At 34.2% G+C, this 22715-nt stretch overlaps 1 protein-coding gene across 2 annotated transcripts in view; it reads left to right on the top strand.

Annotated features, from left to right (window-relative positions):
• The window catches only part of CHM (CHM Rab escort protein), a 79388-nt gene extending 64620 nt beyond the window's left edge, over window positions 1–14768 (top strand). For both annotated transcript variants that reach the window (XM_026101304.2, XM_026101303.2), the window contains exons 13-15: window positions 3714–3812; window positions 7220–7386; window positions 12656–14768. In XM_026101304.2, coding sequence (XP_025957089.2) covers window positions 3714–3812; window positions 7220–7386; window positions 12656–12862 — 473 coding nt within the window. In that variant the 3' untranslated portion in view covers window positions 12863–14768. The remainder of the gene's footprint in view (window positions 1–3713; window positions 3813–7219; window positions 7387–12655) is intronic.
• Window positions 14769–22715: the final 7947 nt, after the last annotated feature.

Here is a 22715-nt window from a genome sequence, read left to right as displayed (position 1 = left end):
AGCATGTGTTCTTGTTGGTTGCAGCTTTTTTTCTTCATCAACATACAATATGCAATTAATATAATTCTCTTCAGATTTATTTTCATTTATACAATAAGCAAGTCTTTCCATCAGTAGATGAAATGTTAAGCCGCATGAATCTTACCAATGGTTTGTCTTTAGAGCTTGTTTTTTTTAAGATAGACTGCTGTTGTTGAAGTATTAATTGGAGTACCTTACTCCTAAATTGTTGGTGACTGCTGAAAGGTTTGGGTGAAGGTAAGGTTATGTCCAATTATGAGATTTGGAGGGAAGGGCTCCATGACGATTTATTTGAGGAACTATCTCTGCATTAGAATTTTTAACTGGAAGAATATCTGAGAGATCAGCTTTTTAGAAGGGATATTCCAGTATTTCAACTGACCTGTTAATATTTTATGTGAACTGAAATAGATGAGCAATAAAATGTTGCATATTGTGTGTTTATTTTTCTTTTCAAATGCCTTTTCTAAAATCCATTAAATACATTGCCGGTTTGGGACTCTCTATGGGAAATAAATAGAATTAAACGTTACCTGACCTAATACTTTTTAGTTAAAAAGAAAAAAAGTAATCATAATAATAACAAATTTTATTGTTACCTAGGCTTGAGCTCAGGCCTTCTCATGTGGAAGGATAGTGAACTACATGATCAAGTCATTCAAAGTTATATTTCCCATTTACTTTAAATAAAAATAATCGAGAAATCTGTTTGTTTAATAATTACAAGTAAAAGCAGTATATTGTTAATATTCTCTCATTTAAAAGGCAGGTTTAGTTTCTTTAATCTATTATAAAATATACATAGCAGGAAGTGAAACTAAGAAAGCATTAATGTTCGGGCAGATATAAATGATTAATTTCATGAGAATTTCTGTGATCCTGAAAAAATGAATTTTTTGTGTTCTTTAGTGTTTTCCATACACTTCATTAATTTCAGAAGGGAATTTGCTACCTTCCTTGATAAAATTGTTGTCTTGTTTTTAAATTGCGAATTTTGTTACTTTACTGGTTTGGTTATATGCTAAACTAGTGGAATGCTGGCCTTGACCAAAGTATTGAAATAATAATAGTTGTATTTTAGGTATGGCTAAATTCTAGTTGTAGGGCGGATTTCATAAATCGTGTGCACTCTCTATTTTTTTTAATCTTTTACATCATTATCTGTAAATGAGTTTTAACCTGACTTATTTCTCCTTCAAACAATTATTTAAGATAAGTATACAAATACATCTACTCTTTGATCACACTGCATAAATGACAGGCACATAATCTGTATTGCCAGTTGAGTGGAACCAAACTCCTTCACTTGCCCTAAAAATTGAGACTGTAATGATGAAATCATGAACTAAACTCATCGTTCTTCCTGCTAGAAGAATTACTTGAAGACAAATGTTGGCAACCACTGTAACTAATGCAGTTATACCTGAGTAAATCAAATATAATCAAAATATATACTGATGACTGTGACTCATAGCCATAACCTTAGAGATAATAAAAATGATTTTATAGAAAGTAAATGATGTGAACTTTAGTGATTTATAGCTTCTTTTTTTCTTTTTTCCTTTTTTTTTTCTTTTTAAGGAAAAAACAGGTAGTGTTACAGTGTTTGAAGTAGTAAACAGTTAAGGTTACAGAGAGACTTTCATTATTACCACCTGTTTTCATTTACTTTTTTAGGATATTTTCCTTTTAGAGAGCAAATTTGTTCTTGGTTAAATCTAAAAGGGAATATTAATGTTTGAAGATAAACTTCGGTGTGTGTAATCTTTTCTCTTAAAAAAAAAAAAAGAAGAAGAAAGTTTAAAATTCTGGTCCTTCTGGAATTGATGTCAAACTTTCTGTGACGTAACTGGGGCCAGGAAATCAAGATATGTATGAGGTACTGGTAAAGGAAATAATGACTCAATATAGCAAGACTTCAGAGTTAAAAGAAAAACATCATATGAATTTAAAGTAACTAACTATTATGATAGCTATACATTGCTGTTAAACTGATCAAAGTTGTAGAGTAATGAAGAAGAAATTAATTCAGTTGAAAACTTCCATGAAGATACGTTAAACATCTTCATGATGCTGTGACAAATACTTCTGTCACTACTAATGGGTTTCCATACAACTATTGAGAAGCAAGCGAGTCCATTGATGCAGATTTATAAAAAGCTTTAAAAGGAGGCTTTTTAATATCTAAATAGATGGAAAATGAGGTGGGATAACGCAGCAGTGTAGCTGCCTTTCTGTCTGAGGAGAGACCAGTGGGACAGAATGGGTCAAGAGCTATATCAAGCGATTATCTATTTGCAAAGCGGAAACAAATAAAGTTGCTAAAAAGCTTCCGCCTGGAACCTGCTGTCACTTTATTTTCAGGAAAACAAGTATGTGAACAAGAAATCTACATGTCAAACTTGTATTGTTCGAGCAAAATTGTGAATTGTGTCACAAATACAAACTGGGTATAAGTAACATTGGTTTGCTGTAAGGTGGATATTGATTAGTTATGCAGTTTCATAAATCTGTTCTTATTGTCCAAAATCTTTTAGCATCATCTTTTTCCAGTATGGGATTGCTGTAGTCTGTGGTTTGTTTCTGATGTGTACAGAGCACTTCTTAAAATCAACTACTTGAAATCAGTTTTCCAAATATACAAGCACTTACTAGCCCACGTAACCTAACTTCACCCTTATGATAATACAAAATTGTTGTTTTTCCCATCCCATAAGAAGGTAAATGAATGAACCCACTTGAGCTGTAACTTGAAACACGTATATTCATTTCACCTCCCATTTACTCTTTAGCACAATAGAAAAAATGAGTCTTGCTCAGACTTCTTTCCTCAGTGGAGAAAGATGCCTTCCTACTTACTCCTGTCCACCCAGACTTAAACTGTGGGTAGTGCAGGCATGACCAAAGAGTCAAAATGATGAAGTGATGGTATCTGTGGTTTTAGTATGTTATTGTGCTCTTTGACGATCAAGGCAGTGATCAAGAATGTTCTTGCTGTTTCTGGTGATCGTTAGTTTAAAAAATGACATGTTCCTCCAGTTTTCTGCTGCTTGCTTTTTTAACATGGTCTTTTTCCCTGCTATCTGAAGACACCTATTCCTAGAATAATACTCTCTATCTGCACTATTGATGTTAAATTAGTTACATTTTACCAATTTAAATGGAGGAGAGAGATAATTGTGAGATTCATGTGTTGACCGCTGAACTTCTCAGAGAAGGAATGAATGGCTTGAATGAGTATACTTCACATATTGCGTGGTGGATGATATCATAAAGAGTTAGTGTTTTTAAAAGTAATTTTGTAGTAAACTATTATTTTGCAATTGCACTTAGCATTTTAAGTACATGAACATGAGCTGATAGCTAGTGCCTGTTTTAAAGCACTTCAGCCTGCAGCTTCAGTGCCTTCTGAGGTCTGTGCAGACTTTAATGATAAGCTATTAAGAAAATTTCCATATCTAATAATGTCTATATGCATTTGTGTGGGGGTGTATATACTTATCTATAGAGAGAGAGAGAGAGATACGCACACACAGAATTTCCATAATAACAGTACTTCTCTGGGATAAAGGAAGTGATTTATATGAAAAACAGTGATTTCTAAAAGCCTGCTGTGTCTTTCAGAAATTGTAAATGATATTTATATATCTCTGTACTGGTGATTGTAATTAATTTCTGTTCTCTTTTAACAGATTTAGTTCATTTAACCTGTCCATCAACTAAAACTGCTAGAGAAGATTTAGAGCCTGTCGTACAGAAGTTATTCAATCTAAATACTGAAACAGAAAAAGGTAAAAATAAATAAGTTAAATATTAAGAGGTTATCTTGCCAAAAAATAATTTAGCCTTTTAACTAAAGTAGCTGCTACTGCACATAGGAATCTGTCATCAGAATCAACATATGCTGTGAACTGCTACTTAAACATCAGTGTTTCAAAGTGGAGGAATGTGTTTTGAGAGGGAGATAATAATTAGATGGTGTCAGTTTTCTCTATTTCATGATCTGATGTTCTCAGTGTTCTTCAGCTATGGTTTAACTTCAGTATGCCAGGACCATGGATATAAGTGTCTAGGACCTGCGGCTTTTTAGTTTTTAATTTTTTTTCATGGAACTATATTTGCTTCTTGGCATCTCTGTCTTTCAGAGATGCAGCAATGAAAACAAAAATCTGTGCACCTGTTTCATTTTTTGCACTATCCTGTTTTCCATGATTTCTGTTACTCATATGCGTCCCTGACAAAAGAACTTAAAATCCAAAAAGCTAGTGATCTGCTTTTCCCCTCCAGCTGCCAAATGTGCTCAGGGCTATGTTTCTTAGTTTTCTTTTGCCTTCTTCTATTCCAACTCTTTTGCTCATCCTTTCAGTCTTTCTTTTCACGTGCTTTCTTCTTTACTGTTTTAGTTGAAGTTCTGTGGATTTTGTTTTAAAGAAGTTGAAGTGTAAAGGAGTTGCACACTAGGATGTTTCTGGGAAGGCAGAGAGATTTCTAGTCATTCTCATCTCCAGTAATTAATTTTTTGGCCCTACATTCAAGGAAACTTTACCAGCTGCTTTCATGAGCTTTGACCTTGCAATGAACAATTTCCGTAGTCCAAGAGGAAAGTAGCTGTGGACAAAGCAATTTTTGCTAAGAAAGAAATTCTCCCTGAGATAATTTGAGCTCATTCGACAGAAATCTTTGAAATTTAATCCCAAGATGTTGAATTTAATCGTACTTTTTAGTAGAAGCCCATATAAGTTTGTTTCTAAGGTAGTGTGATCATAGAAGCAGTTGCTATATTCTCACCCTGATAAAGCCTTTTTAAATATAGAATACTCAAATATAGTAAATTGTAGTTCTTCTGTGAGAAAACAACGTTTAGTTACCTGTGAAAGTCTGCATGATTGTATGCAGAAGTTAGATGTGGATGTATTTTATAATATTAATATTCTGTTTGCTTATAATATTTGCTGTTATGTATCATTCTTAACTTCATGAATTCAGGTAGAGTTTTCTAATATTAAATCTTTCATATACACTGTTTTTATTTTCTCTCCAAGTTCTGCAATCAACAACAAAATTTTGTGAAGAGTCAACTTCAGCTTCTCACAATTTTGTTTTTCTATGTTCTTTGCTATTTCTGTGTATTTTTCTTAACTTTTTAATGAACAAGCAAATGTTTTATTATTGTCTTTGTTAAACAACAAAGTCGTTTGAATAGGAAGTAAAATGTTAAATAATATGCATTTTCTTCCTTTTCTGTATCTGAAAAGGCAAACTTTGTTTTGATATCCCAAAGACTCAGGTGTTTTACTAGGTTTGTAGCCTTTACAAAACAAATATTTATAAGCCCTTCTGTCCTAAATATAAAAAAAAAATTATTGAATAGATTGAATAGTTGCAATCACTTCTCATTTTGATATTTGTTAATTTAACGCCCACTAATTTCCAAGTTCTAATATTTAATATGCAGCTTACATTTTGAAGATACTACTGTGTGTTTATATGAATGGTGAAGAAAAGATTAGCCTGTGGTTTAGTGTCTTCTAGTCATAGGGGTGGGGTAGCATTAATCTTAATGTTTAAAGTGATCCAGTTTTGAAATGATATATTGTTTAGAACCTGACTGAAATTCTACTGTAGAAACTCTGTGATCAGAGGGGTCCTCAGGTGCACTGAGGCACTGAAAAGCTAGTTTTCACTGACACATAGGCCTTTTTATCATCAGGATGAGGTAGTGGTCGTATTTTAATTAAAATGTCAGAACAAATACTGTTGGAGTTATTGAAAATGAATCACCAGATAAAGTGAGCACTGGGCCATGGCAGGTCAAAGAGGCAAAGTCACCTGGAGAAGAGGACTCCATTCATTTTCCTGCCTAAATGAGGAAGAAGTAACTTTTATGAGCAATGTGAACTTTTAAATATATTAAAGAGCATCTTGCCCTGTAGTAAGGCTCAGACTTTCACAGGCTGATGAATTTAATTTATATTTCAAATTGTTCAATATGGTTAGCACCTATTTTTTTTAAAGTATTTGACAGTTATAAGAAGATACTGAAGGAATAGCGTAGATTTATCTCTTTTTTTTTTTTTTTTTTTTTTCCTAATTCAACTGTTTTAAAATACTATTCTGAATGTCATTGTTATCTAGAAGTTTCTTCCTTGGAAAGAAGTAAATCTTGTAAGGTGTTTTACAAGCATCATTTATTTTAGAGGAACTAAAACACCAAAAAGGGGACAGCAGATTTGCCAAACAAATAGTATCTGTTAAGCGCCGAACCTCTGTCATGTATTCCTCTGTTGCATTCTGCAGTTAAAATGTGACCTTCATCTTCTCAGAGGTTTTCCTGACAATTATATATGAAGTTAAAAGTAAGTGCAAGAGAGTACAGATGATGGAAAAGCAAGACAGTTTGTGGTCATTTTGTATGCATAATAAATACTATGTATTCTATTTAGAGCAAGCTTCTTGGTGCTCGTCTTGGTGACATTGGTTCTTACTTAGTCTGTACACAGAATGACAGAATGCTAAGTAGAATTTACATACTTGCAGTTGTAATGAAAAACAGAAGTATGATCTAAAGCACCTCAGAAAAAAGTAGAAAGTAAAATTAAATACAGGTATAGATAATTGAATTAATTTACCATTTCTGCCTATTTTTAAATGAAATAATACGGAAATTAATTTCAGGGCTTTAAATGTTGGGATACGTACAGTTATTCTCCCTTCCTCTATTTTTGTTGTTCTTTTCAAAGCAAAGCAACGAGAAGAGTCACATTATTTGCTCTTGAAATTAACAGGCAGGTACTGATAGTGAAAAGATAGGAAATGTGTTGTACTTGAAAAATGGCAACTTGAAAATGGGGACATTATTTAATACAGAACTGTGTAAAAAGAACTCTTCTTTGGTAACTTACAGCATGGGAAAGAAGCATGGATTCAGGGACTTCTTTGGTTAGGATAAGAAAGTTAAAATTTTTATTAAGCTAGCAAGATTTATGATGTTAAATGGTTAATTACAAAAATCCTTTCTAGAAACCTTATAAAAAGAATTGTATTAAAAGTGCTATGCCTTAGTTGGCCTTTTGAAAACATATGTTTATACTCTATTACAGGTTTTTTTTGCTAATAAATTGACTTTTAATGTGCTAAATTCCATATTTATCTTATTACACATTAACATTGATTATTGGAAACACTTTTTCCTTTTTAGAGAGTGAAAATGAAGAACTGGGAAAACCCAGAGTCCTCTGGGCTGTGTACTTCAACATGAGAGATTCTTCAGGCATCGACAGAAGTTCGTATGACAGTTTACCTTCAAATGTTTATGTCTGTTCTGGACCAGACTCTGCTTTAGGAAGTGACTGTGCTGTCAAACAGGTTAGGCAACTTAATTATTTTGGTTGTAGAACTTTCATTTCAGAGGCCTAAGGAGGTTCAGTGTAGTCTTTTTTTGTTTTGGGTAATCCTGTTTTACGCTAGGTAGTTTAATATTAAAACATTTTTGCTACTTTATGGCTGGACATACAGAATTGTTACATACCAAGGAAAGCGAATGCCAGTGGGACCGAGAATGGGAAAAACTTCAGAAAAGGACAATTTGTATAGAAACATTAAAAGTAGCAGTCAGTTAATCTGAAAGGACAGAGAGGGAATCTAGAAGGCAGTAGTACCTGGAGATGATGATCTTGGTTGGAAGGTTATTTGCTGTAATATTGTGGAAAGGAAAAACTGTCAAATAATTCAGAATTATAGGAGGAATATATGCAGTCTTTCACCTGTAAGGTTGAAGAGGAGGTATAGCAGTAGGGAAGTAGTACAAATCAAGAAAGGTCGGAAAAGCCTGTCTACAGTTAAACTGTAGAAGAATTGTCAAAGTAGTACTGAAGTTTAATATCCACAGGACATGGCCATAAACCTATTTTAAAAAGGCAGAATTACTAGTCAGGTACGTTACACTTTTTATTGCAGGTTATCTTCTCTTTGCCTTACTAATACTATATTAAAAATGTATGGTGTAATTATGTCTCTGAAGAAATTGAGGGGTATCTCACTCTACTCTACCTTAGGAAAATATTTGACACCAGCTCACATTCCGTTTTGATTTTTACTCCTCAATATTTGGGTGTCCATGCATTTGGTTCCTGCTTACTGGAATCCTGAACTGAGACCCATTTTGACTTGCTAGTAGCAGGCATGACATACCCACCAATGCTCAATTTAAGACAAGCAACTAGTGCTTTGAAATTGGAGGTGAGGAGGGAAAACCTCCCCAGACAAAACTAGATAGGTGGACAGAGGGTGAAATAGCTTTCTGCTCTGGTGGCAAGAGGCAGAATGTTGCAGAAATTCACGAAGGACTTCACATAAACTTCTCATCGTGTGCTTGACACTGGTGTCAGAGTGCTTTTAGAGGTAACGTGTGGGAACACTTCTACACCTTTATAGGATTAACTGACTCTAGTCATTTTTAAAGCTTCTTTCTTTTTTCTTTTTAACTGCCATCTTCAGAAAATATGCATGCCGTCTTCTAACTAGTTGTGGGGCGGAGGGTGGTTTATGACTAAGTCATAAACCTCTTAAAATAAGATTTTAAAATGGAAAGGCTGACATAGCCTGAACTGTAGGGTCAGAACAGTATAATTAAGAGCTAATAGTACCCTTCATTTTGCTTTACAAGGCAATAATTTGCCTCCCAGGAGAATAAAGGATTATAAAGACAAAAATAATGCAAGACAATTACTATGGTAGCACTTTTAAATTGTAAATGAATTTCTTTAAATGAGTGGTTTTCTTTTTTTCTTTAACTGTTACCATTTAAAACTGCAAGTTAAAAGCTGTTTAAATAAATTTAAAAACAAATTTAGGGTTATGATCAATATAGTTCACACAGTAAATAGCCATAGTATATCTTGTTTAAACCATCCTGTTTCTAATTCTGTGATCAGCCATCTTTTCTAGCATTCAACTGTGTTTTCACTTAACAGTCTTCTTATCAATGCAAGTAATGGTATCGTAGATCAAGCTGTGTTTAGATACTCTAGGTCTTGTAGTTTGCCCTCACGTGGAATCTGTTTACTGTCAATGAGGTAGATGTGAACTGAACAGATCTCAGAAGAAAGGATCAAGAGCCTGACAGACCGCCTTTCAGAAAGAGTAGAAGTTGCCTTTTTTGAATCTGTTTTAAACTTTGAAACAAGTAGACACTAAATACAGTGAAAAATATTTTAGCGTGAAGCATTTCTGTAATTGAAAGTGGAAGGGAAGGTGGGAAAAATAGACTGAAGATATAAAGCAAGACCCAGTGGTAGAACGCACCCTTCCCAGCTAGCGTGCAGGTACCTGGACAAGTGGAGGAAGGAGGCATACATGTATGCCCCCGTGCCCTCCCCAAACCGCTCTCATCTTCCTAGCAATGGGATCAAAATCTCCATGTGAGATACTTGCAAACTCATGGGTCAGAACATTAAAAAAAGAAAGAAAAAAAAACTGTAGTGAATATGCATTATTCTGTTCTTAGAAATAGAATTGATTATAAAAAACTGGATTCAATTCTCCAAGCTGTTTACTGTTTTAGGAATACTTTTAATGATTTAAATATACATTACCATTAGTGTTGCTAATTTCTGTATGTCATGATTTTTGACTGTATTGATAAATTATTTAGAAGTGACAGTATCTCATTTTTTACAGATGATTATCGCTCTACAGCTCAGTACACAAGTGACTTAATTCTTGCTTTATTTTAATTTAGTGTTAAATTTCTAGTATAATACTGATTTTAATTTTGACATCTACGTATACTTGCCCTGAGTTTAGGCTAAATGAAATACGAAGTGCTCATTATGATTTCCTCAAATGCTGTATATACAGATCAAGTAAAGAATCTGGCTCCCAGTTTTCTAGTTTTTCCACTGCTACAACCTGACATGAATTATCTTGCACTAAAATAATATAAAATGTTACCTGAAGTATTTCAGATTTCTAAGGCATTCTTATGTGCACAAGATGAAGTACTAAAATACCATGCCAGTACTTGTCCTTTCCGTTGTTTGTAATCCAGAAAGATTTCACAGTTACGGAATTGCATTGTATTTTGTACTACTGTTAGTTCAGCAGTGTTCTCTGTAAAAGTTATTACAAAAGCCCATACAGCTTGTATACATGCCATCAAGATACTCATGATAGAGTAAAAGTGTACAAAACATTGTAGTTTTATTCAGCCTGAAGCAGTTTAACAGTTATTAAACTAGAATATTTGTGTAAGTGTTCCACATGCTTGTGTCTTAATGCTTAACTCAAACTTACACATTTGAAAGCTGGTACACTTAACTATAAAATATTGAAGAAACTATTTACTAAATTAATTACTTACAGTAAGTATCAAAGTGTTACAATGAAGGGGCTGTTAAATTATTATTGGTTATTCTGCATGACTTCAATTGGATAAGGTTAACTTAAAAAATTGGTAGACCTGAAAGCACTATATACCATTAAATTGTTCAATTATAATCAATGTCATGATGTCCTACATCGTATACTGAGAAATTCTTTCCATATTCAACCTCATAATTATTGAGCATTTTTGGACTGGATATTCATTGACTAGTTGGAAGCAGAATAATTTGTTCAGAACTGTATTTGAAATGTTTATCTGCTGTAGTTTGTCTTATGTTTAATGCAAAATATGGTACTTTTCTTCATTAATACTCTATTAAATATATTAATTTAAATTTTTTTTTCTGGAGTTACAAGGGCAAATGCAGACTTGAAAATAACTAGAAAGTGTTTTCTTGCCATCAGAAACGTAACTTTATGTAGGATGTAGCATATTTGCACATACCCCACACTACCTTCCCCAAATGTATCAGGCAGGGTTTTTGGTTACAAAAAGCATGTTTTGGAAGTAGAGAATAGAATTTTGGGCATGTTTCTTCATATGCTAATCTACAACTGTTTTTAAATGGTTTTAAATGAGTATGGAAGAGTGAAATTTAGGAAGCAGAATGAAAAATGAAGTTGAACTGAGACTAGACAGGATCATTTAAGCAGTTAAAAATGGAGTCCTACATCTCTGCACTGGTGACACAAATGCAGTGCTGGTGGGCAGTGAAGTTTATCACAGAAAGCTGTTTGGTACATGCTCAATGATGTATTAATCTGAAAACAATTCCCTCTTGTCCAGGAATCCACATCATGTAATCAGCCTTTGCGGTTGTCATTAACTGACTCTACTGCCAGCCTTTTCAGTGCAGTGTCTGGTAATAGTATGGACATAGAGATTAAATGTATTCTTGCCTATGGGGGTGCTCTCATCACAGGTCTTCTGTAGGGCATAGTTTACTAAATGGACAAAACCAAGAGGCAGTATCCCCTTGCCTTTGTAGAAACCCAAAACATGATGAGGATCTGTATCTGTTGCTTCCATTTACCTTAGAAACTTAAGGACTTTGAAAAGAAAACTTGCTTTTATGAAAATCTTTGAAGTGCATATTCATTCAGGAAATAAATTTCTAAGCATCTCTTATCTTTTTTTTAGATAAGTCTATCTTTAAGGTAGGCTATTCTTGCGCAAGTAACCTATAAAACAATTTAACAGTAGTTAACAGAGCTCTGGGGTTTTTTAAAGGTTTTTTGGCTTCCTGTCTCTCATTTCCATAAAATTCTTCGTTTGCAAGAATTCTAAGATTGTATTATTTCTCCCCCCCCCCCCCCCCCCCCCCCAGAATTTGTAGCTGTATTCTTTACATTGCAACAGCAACAAACTTCATGTTATCAAGAACAGGTTTCTTAGTGTCTTTCACTGTGGTGGTCATACAGCTTTCTGTGTGTGCTTAATTTCTAATTCTTGATGGCATAGAAAATAAGTGTCTTAAAAAATCCTTGAGCTATATGTTAGACGTAACTCTCCTTTTATCTAAATAAAAGTTGCGTATATGGTTGTTCTTTTCAGAAAAGCACAACAGGTACCTGTAGATGCAAACACATAATACATAAAATGTTAGATGTGGTTTTTGAATAAATAATAAATGTGTAGTATACAAATATACATACATATTTTTCAAGGATAGTACTCAATTGGATGGGAGTAATTCTCCATTGAGCTGTAGATATGTTCAGAAAAACAGAACTGGAAGCTATATAGGTTCATCATGTCTAAGAGGAATTTTTTGTAACTTTTTAAATTTAAGAAGGAGAGCATTAGAGAGATGTTGTAGATTGCACATGTAAACAATTTCCTGGCTTTGTGGGGCACTTGAAAGGCACCCTTCTCTCTGGAAAGAAGTCATCTTTCTTATACAGCTCTTAATGTTTGACTGGAGCTAGGGATCTTTTTACAGTGGAAAAGACCATTCTGCTTGCAAAAAATTTGCTTCTTCATTCTCAATACAAAATGTAGAATGACTACCTTTACCAAAAAAAAAAAAAAGCCATACTGTGACTTTTATAGTAGTTCAACTTAAAAAGATAGATTGTCTTTTTAAGGACTTCAGCAAGGACTTCAATGAGGAACGGATTTCCCATGTGTTAATGCTACTGTTGAAGTACTAAATCATTGTTGATTTGAAAGAACAGTGTTTCATGCATAGGTAGTATTAAGGTATTACATTTCAAGGTAAAGTTTATTTTATGTTTTTTTTCCGAATAGGCTGAGACTATTTTCCAAGAAATGTTTCCTACAGAGGAATTTTGCCCGCCACCACCAAATCCAGAAGATATTATATATGATGAAGATGAGCTTGCACCAGAAGATTCTGGATTCAATAATTCCCCAGAGACAAAACCTGAACCCTCACCTGAGGAAGGCAGTAGTGGAGGTGGTACTGCTGTTGAGCAAGAACATAATGAAGGATGAAGTAGCACTGTTTTCTTAGTGGAAGAAGAGGTTGACCCAGACTAAAAAGTAGGGGATGAGGGGTAAGAAAAAGAGATTTAAAAAAAAAACTGTATTAATTGTGATTGCCTTATTGTTCTTAGTTTGAATGTGCTCTTTCTTCAGATAGTTTCACTGAGTTCTAAATAAAGGCATAGTCAACCAGATCAAGGGTGTTAGTCACTAAACAAAATTCTTAAAACAAATTATTTCAAGTGAAAATATTAAAATATGAATCATGATTTTTTGGAGAGAACTTGGTTTTGTTTTACATTTTGGAAGGACTTCTCCATCAAAGAGGCACAAAGTTGAAACTAATGAAAAAATATGTAAGTGTGCTTACAAATCTGAACATGATCCTCTAGTGTAAGTTATCACAGTTCTTCAGAAAAAATCTTTGGGTCTATTAGAGTGCAACAGCTGAATGTGAGCTTTATAAGCTGTCATGCACAGTGGCTGAATGTTTGCAAATGGAACCTAAAGGCAGTAGTGATGGTTCTGGGGTGATTTTTTTAGAATATGTAATATCACATTTAATTTGTATCATGAAAAATTTCTTGTATGCTTTTGAAACTGATGTAATAATTTAGAAGCAAATATAATCCAGCAGATATTCCTCACATGTCTATTTTACATACAGAATGGTTCCTAGTAAGATCTAACTGTTGCATGATCATAAATATTTTATTAATGGCTTAACTTACTATAGTCAGGAAAATAGCACTATTTAAAGTTAATGCTAGTCTTCTCTACAAAATTAAGGTTTGTAAATGGAACATACCTGATACTATTTTCCCTGTGTTTGTTTGGGCCCCTGATAAGATAGTAATTTAATTTTTTGCAAGTTTCGTGTCTGAGAAGTTTAGATGATTAATTGCCGTTTTGGGAGGAGGGGAGGGAGGCGGCTGTTCAACTGATTATAACTCCAAAGGTTTGTACTGATCCCAGGTAATAGGGTTAAAATTAGTGTGATAGTTGTAAATTATGCATTTTGTAATGGTAAATCATAAAGCATATTTATACAATAAAATTTATTAAAGTATTTATAAACCTAGTTTGTATGAAGAATTACAAAATGAGAAAGTTGTTGTAAATGACTGTGACAGACTTGTACCTCTTCTGAACAATGCTTGAAATTGCATATTCTGATAATGAAAAATATTTAGCTTTTACTGTAAGATTTATCTTAAAATATATACCCAGTAGATCAGCTGTGTATCTACCTATATCAGTGAATTTTGATGATAGTCAGAATTTAAACTGCAACGTAAATGTAGATGCAGTATTTAAGCAAATACCGTACATAAATAAAAATACCCTCAAATAATGAATATTCAGCACTGCCTGGAACTGAGACAACCAGGCTTTTGTACAGTTTTCCAGTGCACGTGCCTGCCTTTAAAATGGCTTCATGCCATAAGGGTCAACTTATTTATTTTTTTACGGCATAACTGACACAGTCAACTTCACTTTTTGTCTTGCATCATGATACAATGTCCAGCTTGCATTTCAGAAGTCAGTATGTTAGTGTTTACATTCTGTGTTTATCGGATAGGCATCATTGTGTGTATAATTCTGAAGTCCTCAGAAAAATATGTGGCTGAAATGTTTCCAAAGTTAAGCTGCAGTTATCTTTGGATGCTTGTGATTAAACAGTTATTCATATATAGTAATAAGCAGGCTGCCTCTTTGTTTAGCTGTAATTTTTGTGTATTGGAAAGCATGAGTATATGGTAATTGTATTTAACATCTACAAATCTGTAAAAGAACTAAGTGGAGGACCTAGTTCATGTTTGTCTTTCAGTAATAGGGATCATAGTTTAACTTTTCATCTTCAGTGTTTACAAAAAAATCATTTGATGAAAATTAAAGTTTGCTTGCAAGTGCATTTCTTCCTGTGTTTTCTTTCAATTATGCAAGAAAAGCAGTTTACTTGCTAGCTCAGGTTTTCTGATAATATTTATCTGTTGACTACTTGCATAATATTGACATCTGTAATAAGACTGAAGTTTACTTGCATGACAGTCTGTTAATATATTTTAGCAAGTTTATGTAAAGTAGCTTCCTAGTGCTTTGTGCCCATGTGAAGCAAAAGGTTGGTGATACTGCAAATTTGATTTTAGATAAGACAGAATAACCTAAAAGTTATAAGCTATGACTTTACACTACATTGGTTGCTTAAAAACTGTTTTCATGTCTTGTTCATATAGTGAATGGAAATATAAAATGTTTTTCCTATGGTACTTGAGTACCCAATAGCTCACTTGCAATAGCAATAGATAAGACTGTTGATCTTTGTATTTTACAGAAATCATGCATTGAGCTGCATTTTGTTCTTGAATTAAATGATTTAAGCATACAAAGTGCGAGTTAGGCTTATTTGAAGTAGTTTTTAAGGCTTGTCACACAGGATGTATTCAAAAGATAACATGACTTTTTAAAAACTGGCAATTTATCTGTAGGATTATTAATAAATCAAGTTAAAGAAAGATAAGGTTAATTGAATTTTTAAACAAGTAGCTGTATTATCCTTCAAGCACCTTGGAGCTCATACAATATTCACACCTTTTTTTTTCCTAAGGAGTGCTTTGATATGTTTGAATTCCCTTTTTAATGAGTACTTTCTTTTTAACTTTAGTTAATTGGATTAACCCTTAATATTCAAACAGTCAATTTTATGCCATTTTCTCTTCTGGTGTTGTATTGCCTTATCTGTATGACTGCAATTAGTTACCCTTTCTTTGGAAGTATTTTCAGCCATGAAGCTGCTACGTCTGCTTTTTCTTGTGGTGATGATGCTTAGGGCCATTTGACAGGTAATCATTAGAACTGAGATGCTTGCAGACTATGGGGTCTTTTCTCCTATCAGTGCAGGGGGATTTATGTGGGTAACTCCTATTAATGTTAATGGGACTTGCATGTGTAAATCCTCCTTGCATCAATGGGAAAATTGACCCCTGGAAAAAAAAATCTTCATGTGAGATTTGCCGATTCAGAAATGTCCAAGTGCTGTCAGCTCCTGTGTGGAGCTGCGAATGGCAGAGCACATACTAGCCTTCTGTCATCTCGCTGAAATACTCCGACCAGGACATGGGGAATTTTGAGAGTTATAATTGTTGATATTGTGCTTTATTTTTATATTGTACTTATTTTTGGAACACTTCCAAATCTTGTCAGAGTTCCTCTAACAATTCTATATTCTTTATGTAGCTAGTATCGATTTCAGTTTTTGTATTCAGGAGGTTACATGGTTCCTATTGCTTCAGCCTTCATTGTACTTTGTCTGTCTCACCCCCCTCCAAATCTTTACACATCAGCAAAGTGAGTTGTAACAGCTTAATTTCAGGAACAATTTGCTGGTAATCTATTGATTAATAGCAAGTAGCAAGCATTAAAATACTGTTTTCACACAATAAGAGATTAGGTCACCTAAAATTTATAATCTCAACAGTTGAAAGGATAAAATCACTTTCCCGAACACTTTTCTGGACGAGGAATGGGAAGACATGAACTACCTGCCTTTCTACCCATGGTGGAAAGAAGCAAGAAAGAAACAGATGGGAATAGCTAAAGCAGGATCCCTGTAGTGGGAGGGGTCGGACAAAATGGGGGCTGCTTGTCGTAACCTTCACGCTCCAAGATTAACTGTGTCTTGAACTTGTAGATCTCCTTCCACTGTGTGAGATTGCTACACAGTTTGTAACTGTTTATGGACTCCACAAAGAAAACATGCTTTGGGGAATGAGACAACAGCAATTAACCGGGAATGGAATACCATATAAATAGAGTAATACCCAGCACCTGCATTGGGGCATTTATACTATAAAGTAAGAAAACAGGAGAGCAGTGGAAGGTTGTAAAGCATTCCGGTCAACTTCTGCAAACTGAAATTCCATTATTTCCATGACTTTTACGTTGTTTCTGAAGGTATTGGATGGGATCAATGAGATCTGCTCAATGGAAGGACAAGACGAAGACCTGTGATTTTGAAGAAAGAAGAAGAAAGAAGAAAATGGAAGAGAGGAGCAGGAGCTTTACAGAAGTCAGGCAGAAAAGTCCGTGAGAGAGGAGGTTAGCAATGAATAAAGTAAAGGTGCAGATTAAGTATAAAGTGAGAGCAGAAGAGAGAGTACCTTTCTGATACGGGTGTATTTGAGTATCCATGGATATTGCTCTGACCGTAGGGTGGCTTCTCTAGACTATTTCGCTTTCCCTTGCTTTTGCCTACTTTTGAGAAGTGGATGCTTGTAAGATCTGTGTTCTGTATGGAAACGCTTTCAGCCTTAACACATTCAATAAGCATCAAAGGGAAAAATATGCCTCTAAGTGAGCTCAGTCTTTCCCATTGCATGTTATGATGGGTTTTTTTATGTGCTGTTCATGATCATCATTTGGGTTTAATTCCAGTTTCAAGTTTACAGAGCATTTATTAGTCAGTCAACAGGTTCAGGTTTTTCCATCAAAGAGGGAATATTTTGGAAATCTGATTTCACTATCACTGATAATGAAAGAAGAAGCTGAGCATGGAAACAGAAATGGAATTTATAAATTCATTAAATAAAATATAAAAAATACTAACACTAATTGCCATGCAAACAGTAAGCATCAATTAAATAATCTTAACAGTACTTAGCAGAATTCTAAGCAAGTAGTTTAAGATAAATCTCAGTTGATATCATGAAGATTTATATCTTTGTTGGTTGATTAAATTAGTTCAAAATTACCTGTCACCCTGACACCCTGGATGTAAGAATGGCTCTTTTGGGTCAGACTAATGGTACCAGCGTCATCCATCGTTGTCAGTAATACCTCTTTAGAGAGAACAGGTAGGGAGCAATACTTTTATTAGTATACCTCCTTGGCTTCCCGCAGTTTGCAGCTTGGAGAATTCTTTAGTGGGAATGTGTTTTTAATAAATTTGTGTGTTTAATATTCCATGAGGGGTTCTTTGCTCCTTAAATTCATCTAATAGATTTTTGAACCAGTGTATTGTTTTAGCTTCTCTAACTTGTAAGTTGTTCTTTTTCTAATAACCACTAAGATAATACTTGCATTTTTGATTGTTGCTGAGTGTTGACTTGACCTATTCATAGGCCTATTCATATTAACTTAAAGATTTTTTTCACGTGGGATTTTTGTTTCAGAGATCAATGTTCTATAGGTGAAGTTGGGCTACTTTTCCTCATAAGTATTATTTTTTTCTTTGTTCATGGATGTGATCATCCATCCATTACGGAGCATTTGTTGCTCATTCGCTTACTCTTGTCAGGTCTTTATATAAGCCTCTGCAGTTCACTTCAGCTTTTACTATCTGACAAAGCTTTTTATCGTTAGCAAACTTTATCAGCCCTTTTCTCGGATCATTTCCAAATATTTTCAGCAGCACAGGTCTGAGGTGATTCCTAATTTTTTGCCAGCTGTTAATTAGTAATAGCTTCCTCCTTACCTCTGATGGTCTGCATTTTTTAAGAATCTTTGGTGAGAGATCTTGTCACTGTATCTGCATCCATCAAATTATAGACTGCTCAAAAACTTTTGTAGATTTGTGAGGTATGACTTTTCTCTGTGAAAGCTTTGACAACTCCCAGTGTTACGTTTGCGCATGTCTACTAGTTCTTTCTTTATGAAAGTTTTATCAATTTACCTGATAGGGAAATTAGACTTCAGTCAGTGGTAACATAAAGAAGTTCCTTTAAAAAAAAAAGAAAGAAAGAAAGAGAAAAAAATATTCCTTTAGAAAAAAAAGGCAAGTTCTGACACATCCACTTAAAAATTCTTGTGTAGGAACTTCCCTAAACTGCTCCATTGTTTTGAATATTAATTCAGAGATCCAGAGATCTCTTAGCTTTTCTGCTGTAACCTTACTTTCTTTGAAGGTTCTTTTAACCCATAAGTTATCAATAAGCTCTGCAAATTCTGATGCACTGTGTGCTGTCGATGCCTTTCCTTCCCCTTCCACCCCACCCCAATTCTGTGACTGCCTTTTTGTTTTATTCCAGTTGTGCAGTTCTGGCAGCCCAGGTTCCTAAATTATAGATGTTTTCTGTTAATGGATGTGACTCCTATATGATCAGTGCAGTTGCTAATTTTCCAAATAAGGGAGTAAATTGCTGATGTTGCATCATAAAACTTAATTGATTTTTAATGAGTGTGTGTATGTGAGTTTAAGCAACAGTATTTTTTTCTCTGCTAATATTAGTTAGTTCTGTATACATAAAAGGCTTATGGCAAAATAATTAACTTCATAAAAGTTTACATTTAAACCTTTCCAGAGTTCAACCAGTATAGAACATCTAAAAGTTGAAATCACTTCCTGTTAGCAAAACTGTCAAATATGTGGAAAAGTGGTGGTGGAGGGGGAATTGCTTGCATTCCTTGGGTAAGTAGTGATTATTAAGTACTTTTGATAAGATGTGGAAGTAGCTGGGACACTAGAAGTTTGAGAGACCAATATTAAATATTCATTAATTCTAACCCACTGTAAAAGCAAGATTGGTTCAATAATAAATAAGTAACTTAAACAACTTAGTTATGTATGGTTTCAAGAATAACTTTTTAATGTGATAAAAAGTTACCATATATAGACTACTTTCAGCTGTAGGGATAACTAGCAGGAAATTGTCCACTATGTGGAATTCATGACATCACTTTCATATCTAGCAAAAAAAAATTACTTTTGGTGGAAATAGAGCATATTAGCAATTCCACCATTATGTTTATTTACAGGCTGCCAGTTCCTGCTAATAACAGTGACTGGTTCTTCAAAATCTGGATGGGGAGCCAGGCAGGAATGTTGTAAATCTTGATGACATTTGAGATTTAGAAAGTTGACAGTGAAGTATCAAGAAGATGCAGTTGTTGACTGCATGGGAGTTCTGATCAGAGGAGACTTTAATAGAAAATGTTCCTCCTGTCATAATTCTAGCAGACAATATATTTTACGCTACTTGCATACATTGACAAAAAAGATGGAAGATATCAACTTGAATGTATATCAAGCCCCAGATACATTTGAGTGACCATCTTCAAAGACAATGGCTGACTCCCAGTGAATAATGCTGCTCCAGTGGCAGTTTTATGCAAGTATCTTCTCAATCTGGTGGAAAAGCTTCTTTGAGAGTGTTGTGAGTTTTTAAACTGCCTAGTATACTGAATTATGCCTTCACCTGATCTTAACTTTCCTATTAATGGTCAGTTATTGTAATCTAAAAGTTTAAGCATCAAGTAGAACTGAAATACTTTGTTAGTGGCAGTCTAATCTTTTGGTTACCAGAAGAGGCACAGTGCCAAGAGGTTGTTGTGGTGTTAATACAGATAGTACTGATTGTTAGGAAATGTCCAAACATGAACATTGTTTAGATAGAGATTTTGAGGACCTCGTGCTTCCTTTTGAAATGCTTTCCCATAATTCACAGTATTTTTGGGTCTCTGCTAAAGGCTCAAGTGGTGTTCCTCCACTTCCTATGGTTGGTATGCCCTGCTTAAAAAAAAAAAAAAAAAAAAAAAAAAAAAAAATTCAAAGGCTGTTGGCACTTCATCTGTCTCCTCCTCAAATAGAGGAGACTTTTCCGCAGAGGTGTTATTGCAGAGTTATCATGTGTGGCTAACAAAGGTGACTTCAGCTTTTAGAGCTGCTTTTTTGCTGCTCCACCTTCAAGAAGCTCATTCTCTGGTTGTATGCTGGTAGTTTTATCTCATTTCTTTTCTTTTGCTCTAAACACAGAGCTGGACCAAGAAATTGTTCTCTGTTGAAAGTGCTGTTTTTCTTGATCCTGAAGGTGTTAGGTCCATAACTCTTACTAGCACGATAATAAAAGAGCTGGATAGTTGAGTCCTTGATTGAGGTTCCTTGACACCTCAAGACCTACTTCACAAGCCAGGTGTTAATAGTTGGCAAAGTGGTTTTCTGTACCTCAGCTGAATGTCTAGACTGGGTAATGTGCATTTTACTCCTGGCTAACTGGAAACTTGAGATCTGGAAAAGGATAGCTTACAAGATTCTTCTCTTTAAAAACAAAAAAACAAAAAACCCAGAAATTTAAATGCTTCTGTGCTATGCTTTAGACTCTGTCTACATAAGAAACTTTGTAATGGCCACTGTGGAATTTTGAAACTATTCTGTTTCAAACCCAAGCATGTTTCTGGAGCTCACCCAAGGAAAAGCCATTTAATCATGATGAGAGACCAGCTGTCAGACCAATGTTACAAAACACTTTTCTGCTCTGGGAACTTTTCAGTAGCGTTAAAGTCACTGCTAGGCATGGTTGAGTCCTTTTTTGTGAATAAATTATCCAGTGAATTCAACCTTTTTTGTATTCAAAAATTTGTGTAAGCCCTAGCTAAGTACCCCTAGTGAATAATCTTTTGCGTATAGATTATTCAAAGATAATCCACTATATGATTCTTACTGCAACTTATTATTTAAGCCACACAGTGTTTTTCCTGCTCTGTATTTCTATGCTGAAATAATAGACCAAACTTAATTAAAAAATTATTTTATACGTTTTTAAGACAAAAAATAAAATGCTTGTATGATAAACAAAAAAAAATTCTTTCTATCGTCATTGTAAAATAACTTACTTTAGTGACACTTGTATTTTCTTTCCACAGAAGTTTTAAGCTAGGACTGCCATTCTGAATCTTAAATGAAGATGTAAGCATAATAAGAACTAATAGCCCTCACAGTTATATTTTAAAGACATATTCAGCTCTGCTAAGATACTACTTGAAATGCACAGTACATTGAGTGTACATATAAAAATTTGGTAGACATAAGATCACTTCAGGTGGCCTATTCCAGTGTCATCTCTGAAGCGGTGTCTGAAAATACATGCATGTGTACTGTTGAAAGTGTAATAACGGGGGATGAAGCAGTACTCAAATGAAGAGTAACAACAAGCAGTGGATAATGTACCAGCTTTGGATTTAAGAGAAGGGGGTTTGTTTCATGTCTGTGGCACTGATTTCCTGAATGAACTTGGTTGAGTCATTTCCCTTTATTGTCATAGTAAAAAGATGCAAAATGGTGACAGATATTTTCTGAAGCTTTTTGAGAGATCAATAAAATATAAAAGTAATACAGATTTGAGAAGGAAAATGAACAACATTAATGATAACTGTAAAAATGGATAGCAGGAATACTGAGTAGAGATGCAACCAATTTTCTGTGAGGAAAACCAAGTATAACTGTTAAAACATGGTGGGACAGCAGATGTTTGGTTAGCCAAGTGCTATTTCCCATCACTGACGTGTTTAGTGTTTCACAGGTAAGCTTTCACCAGTCTGCAAAAAATCTTTGTTTACTGCTTAATCAAAGTCATTTAAAAATAACATAAAATGACACTTTACTGAAATGTTTTTTGCTTGTGCATTTTTTACTGGCAAATAGTAGTATATATTGCTTCATTGTTTAATAAGGATGTGTAATGCCAATGTCATTATCATTCTATGTGGTAGTCCAGTAGGTTACTCTTTTTCTTTTTTTTTTTCTTTTTTTTTGGTAATGAAAGGCTTTTGACTGTGCTATTTAATTAAAAATAATATTAAAGTTACTCTAAAGTTACTCTAATTTTCAGTTTTAGTTGTCAGTGGTCCAGTGAATCTGAAAAATGTTACTGCTGCATGCTTCCAAATACCTATTTTTGTAATGATTTCTTTTTATTTTTTCATAGAGCCTATTTTATCCTTTTCTTTGAGAAAGAAGAAAGAAATGGACTGAATTAAATGGAAATCTCAGAAAACTGAGATCTCTAGTTTGAAATATTGTCCTGCTTGAAGTCTCTTAGGAGTTTAAACAGTGAATTTAAAGGAATCAAAACCTTATTCAAATTTTGCT

This window comes from Dromaius novaehollandiae, chromosome 11 (assembly GCF_036370855.1).
Source record: "Dromaius novaehollandiae isolate bDroNov1 chromosome 11, bDroNov1.hap1, whole genome shotgun sequence".
NCBI lineage: Eukaryota > Metazoa > Chordata > Aves > Casuariiformes > Dromaiidae > Dromaius > Dromaius novaehollandiae.
Note: the sequence above shows the minus strand (reverse complement) of the source record. Positions and strands in the feature narration are given on the sequence as shown.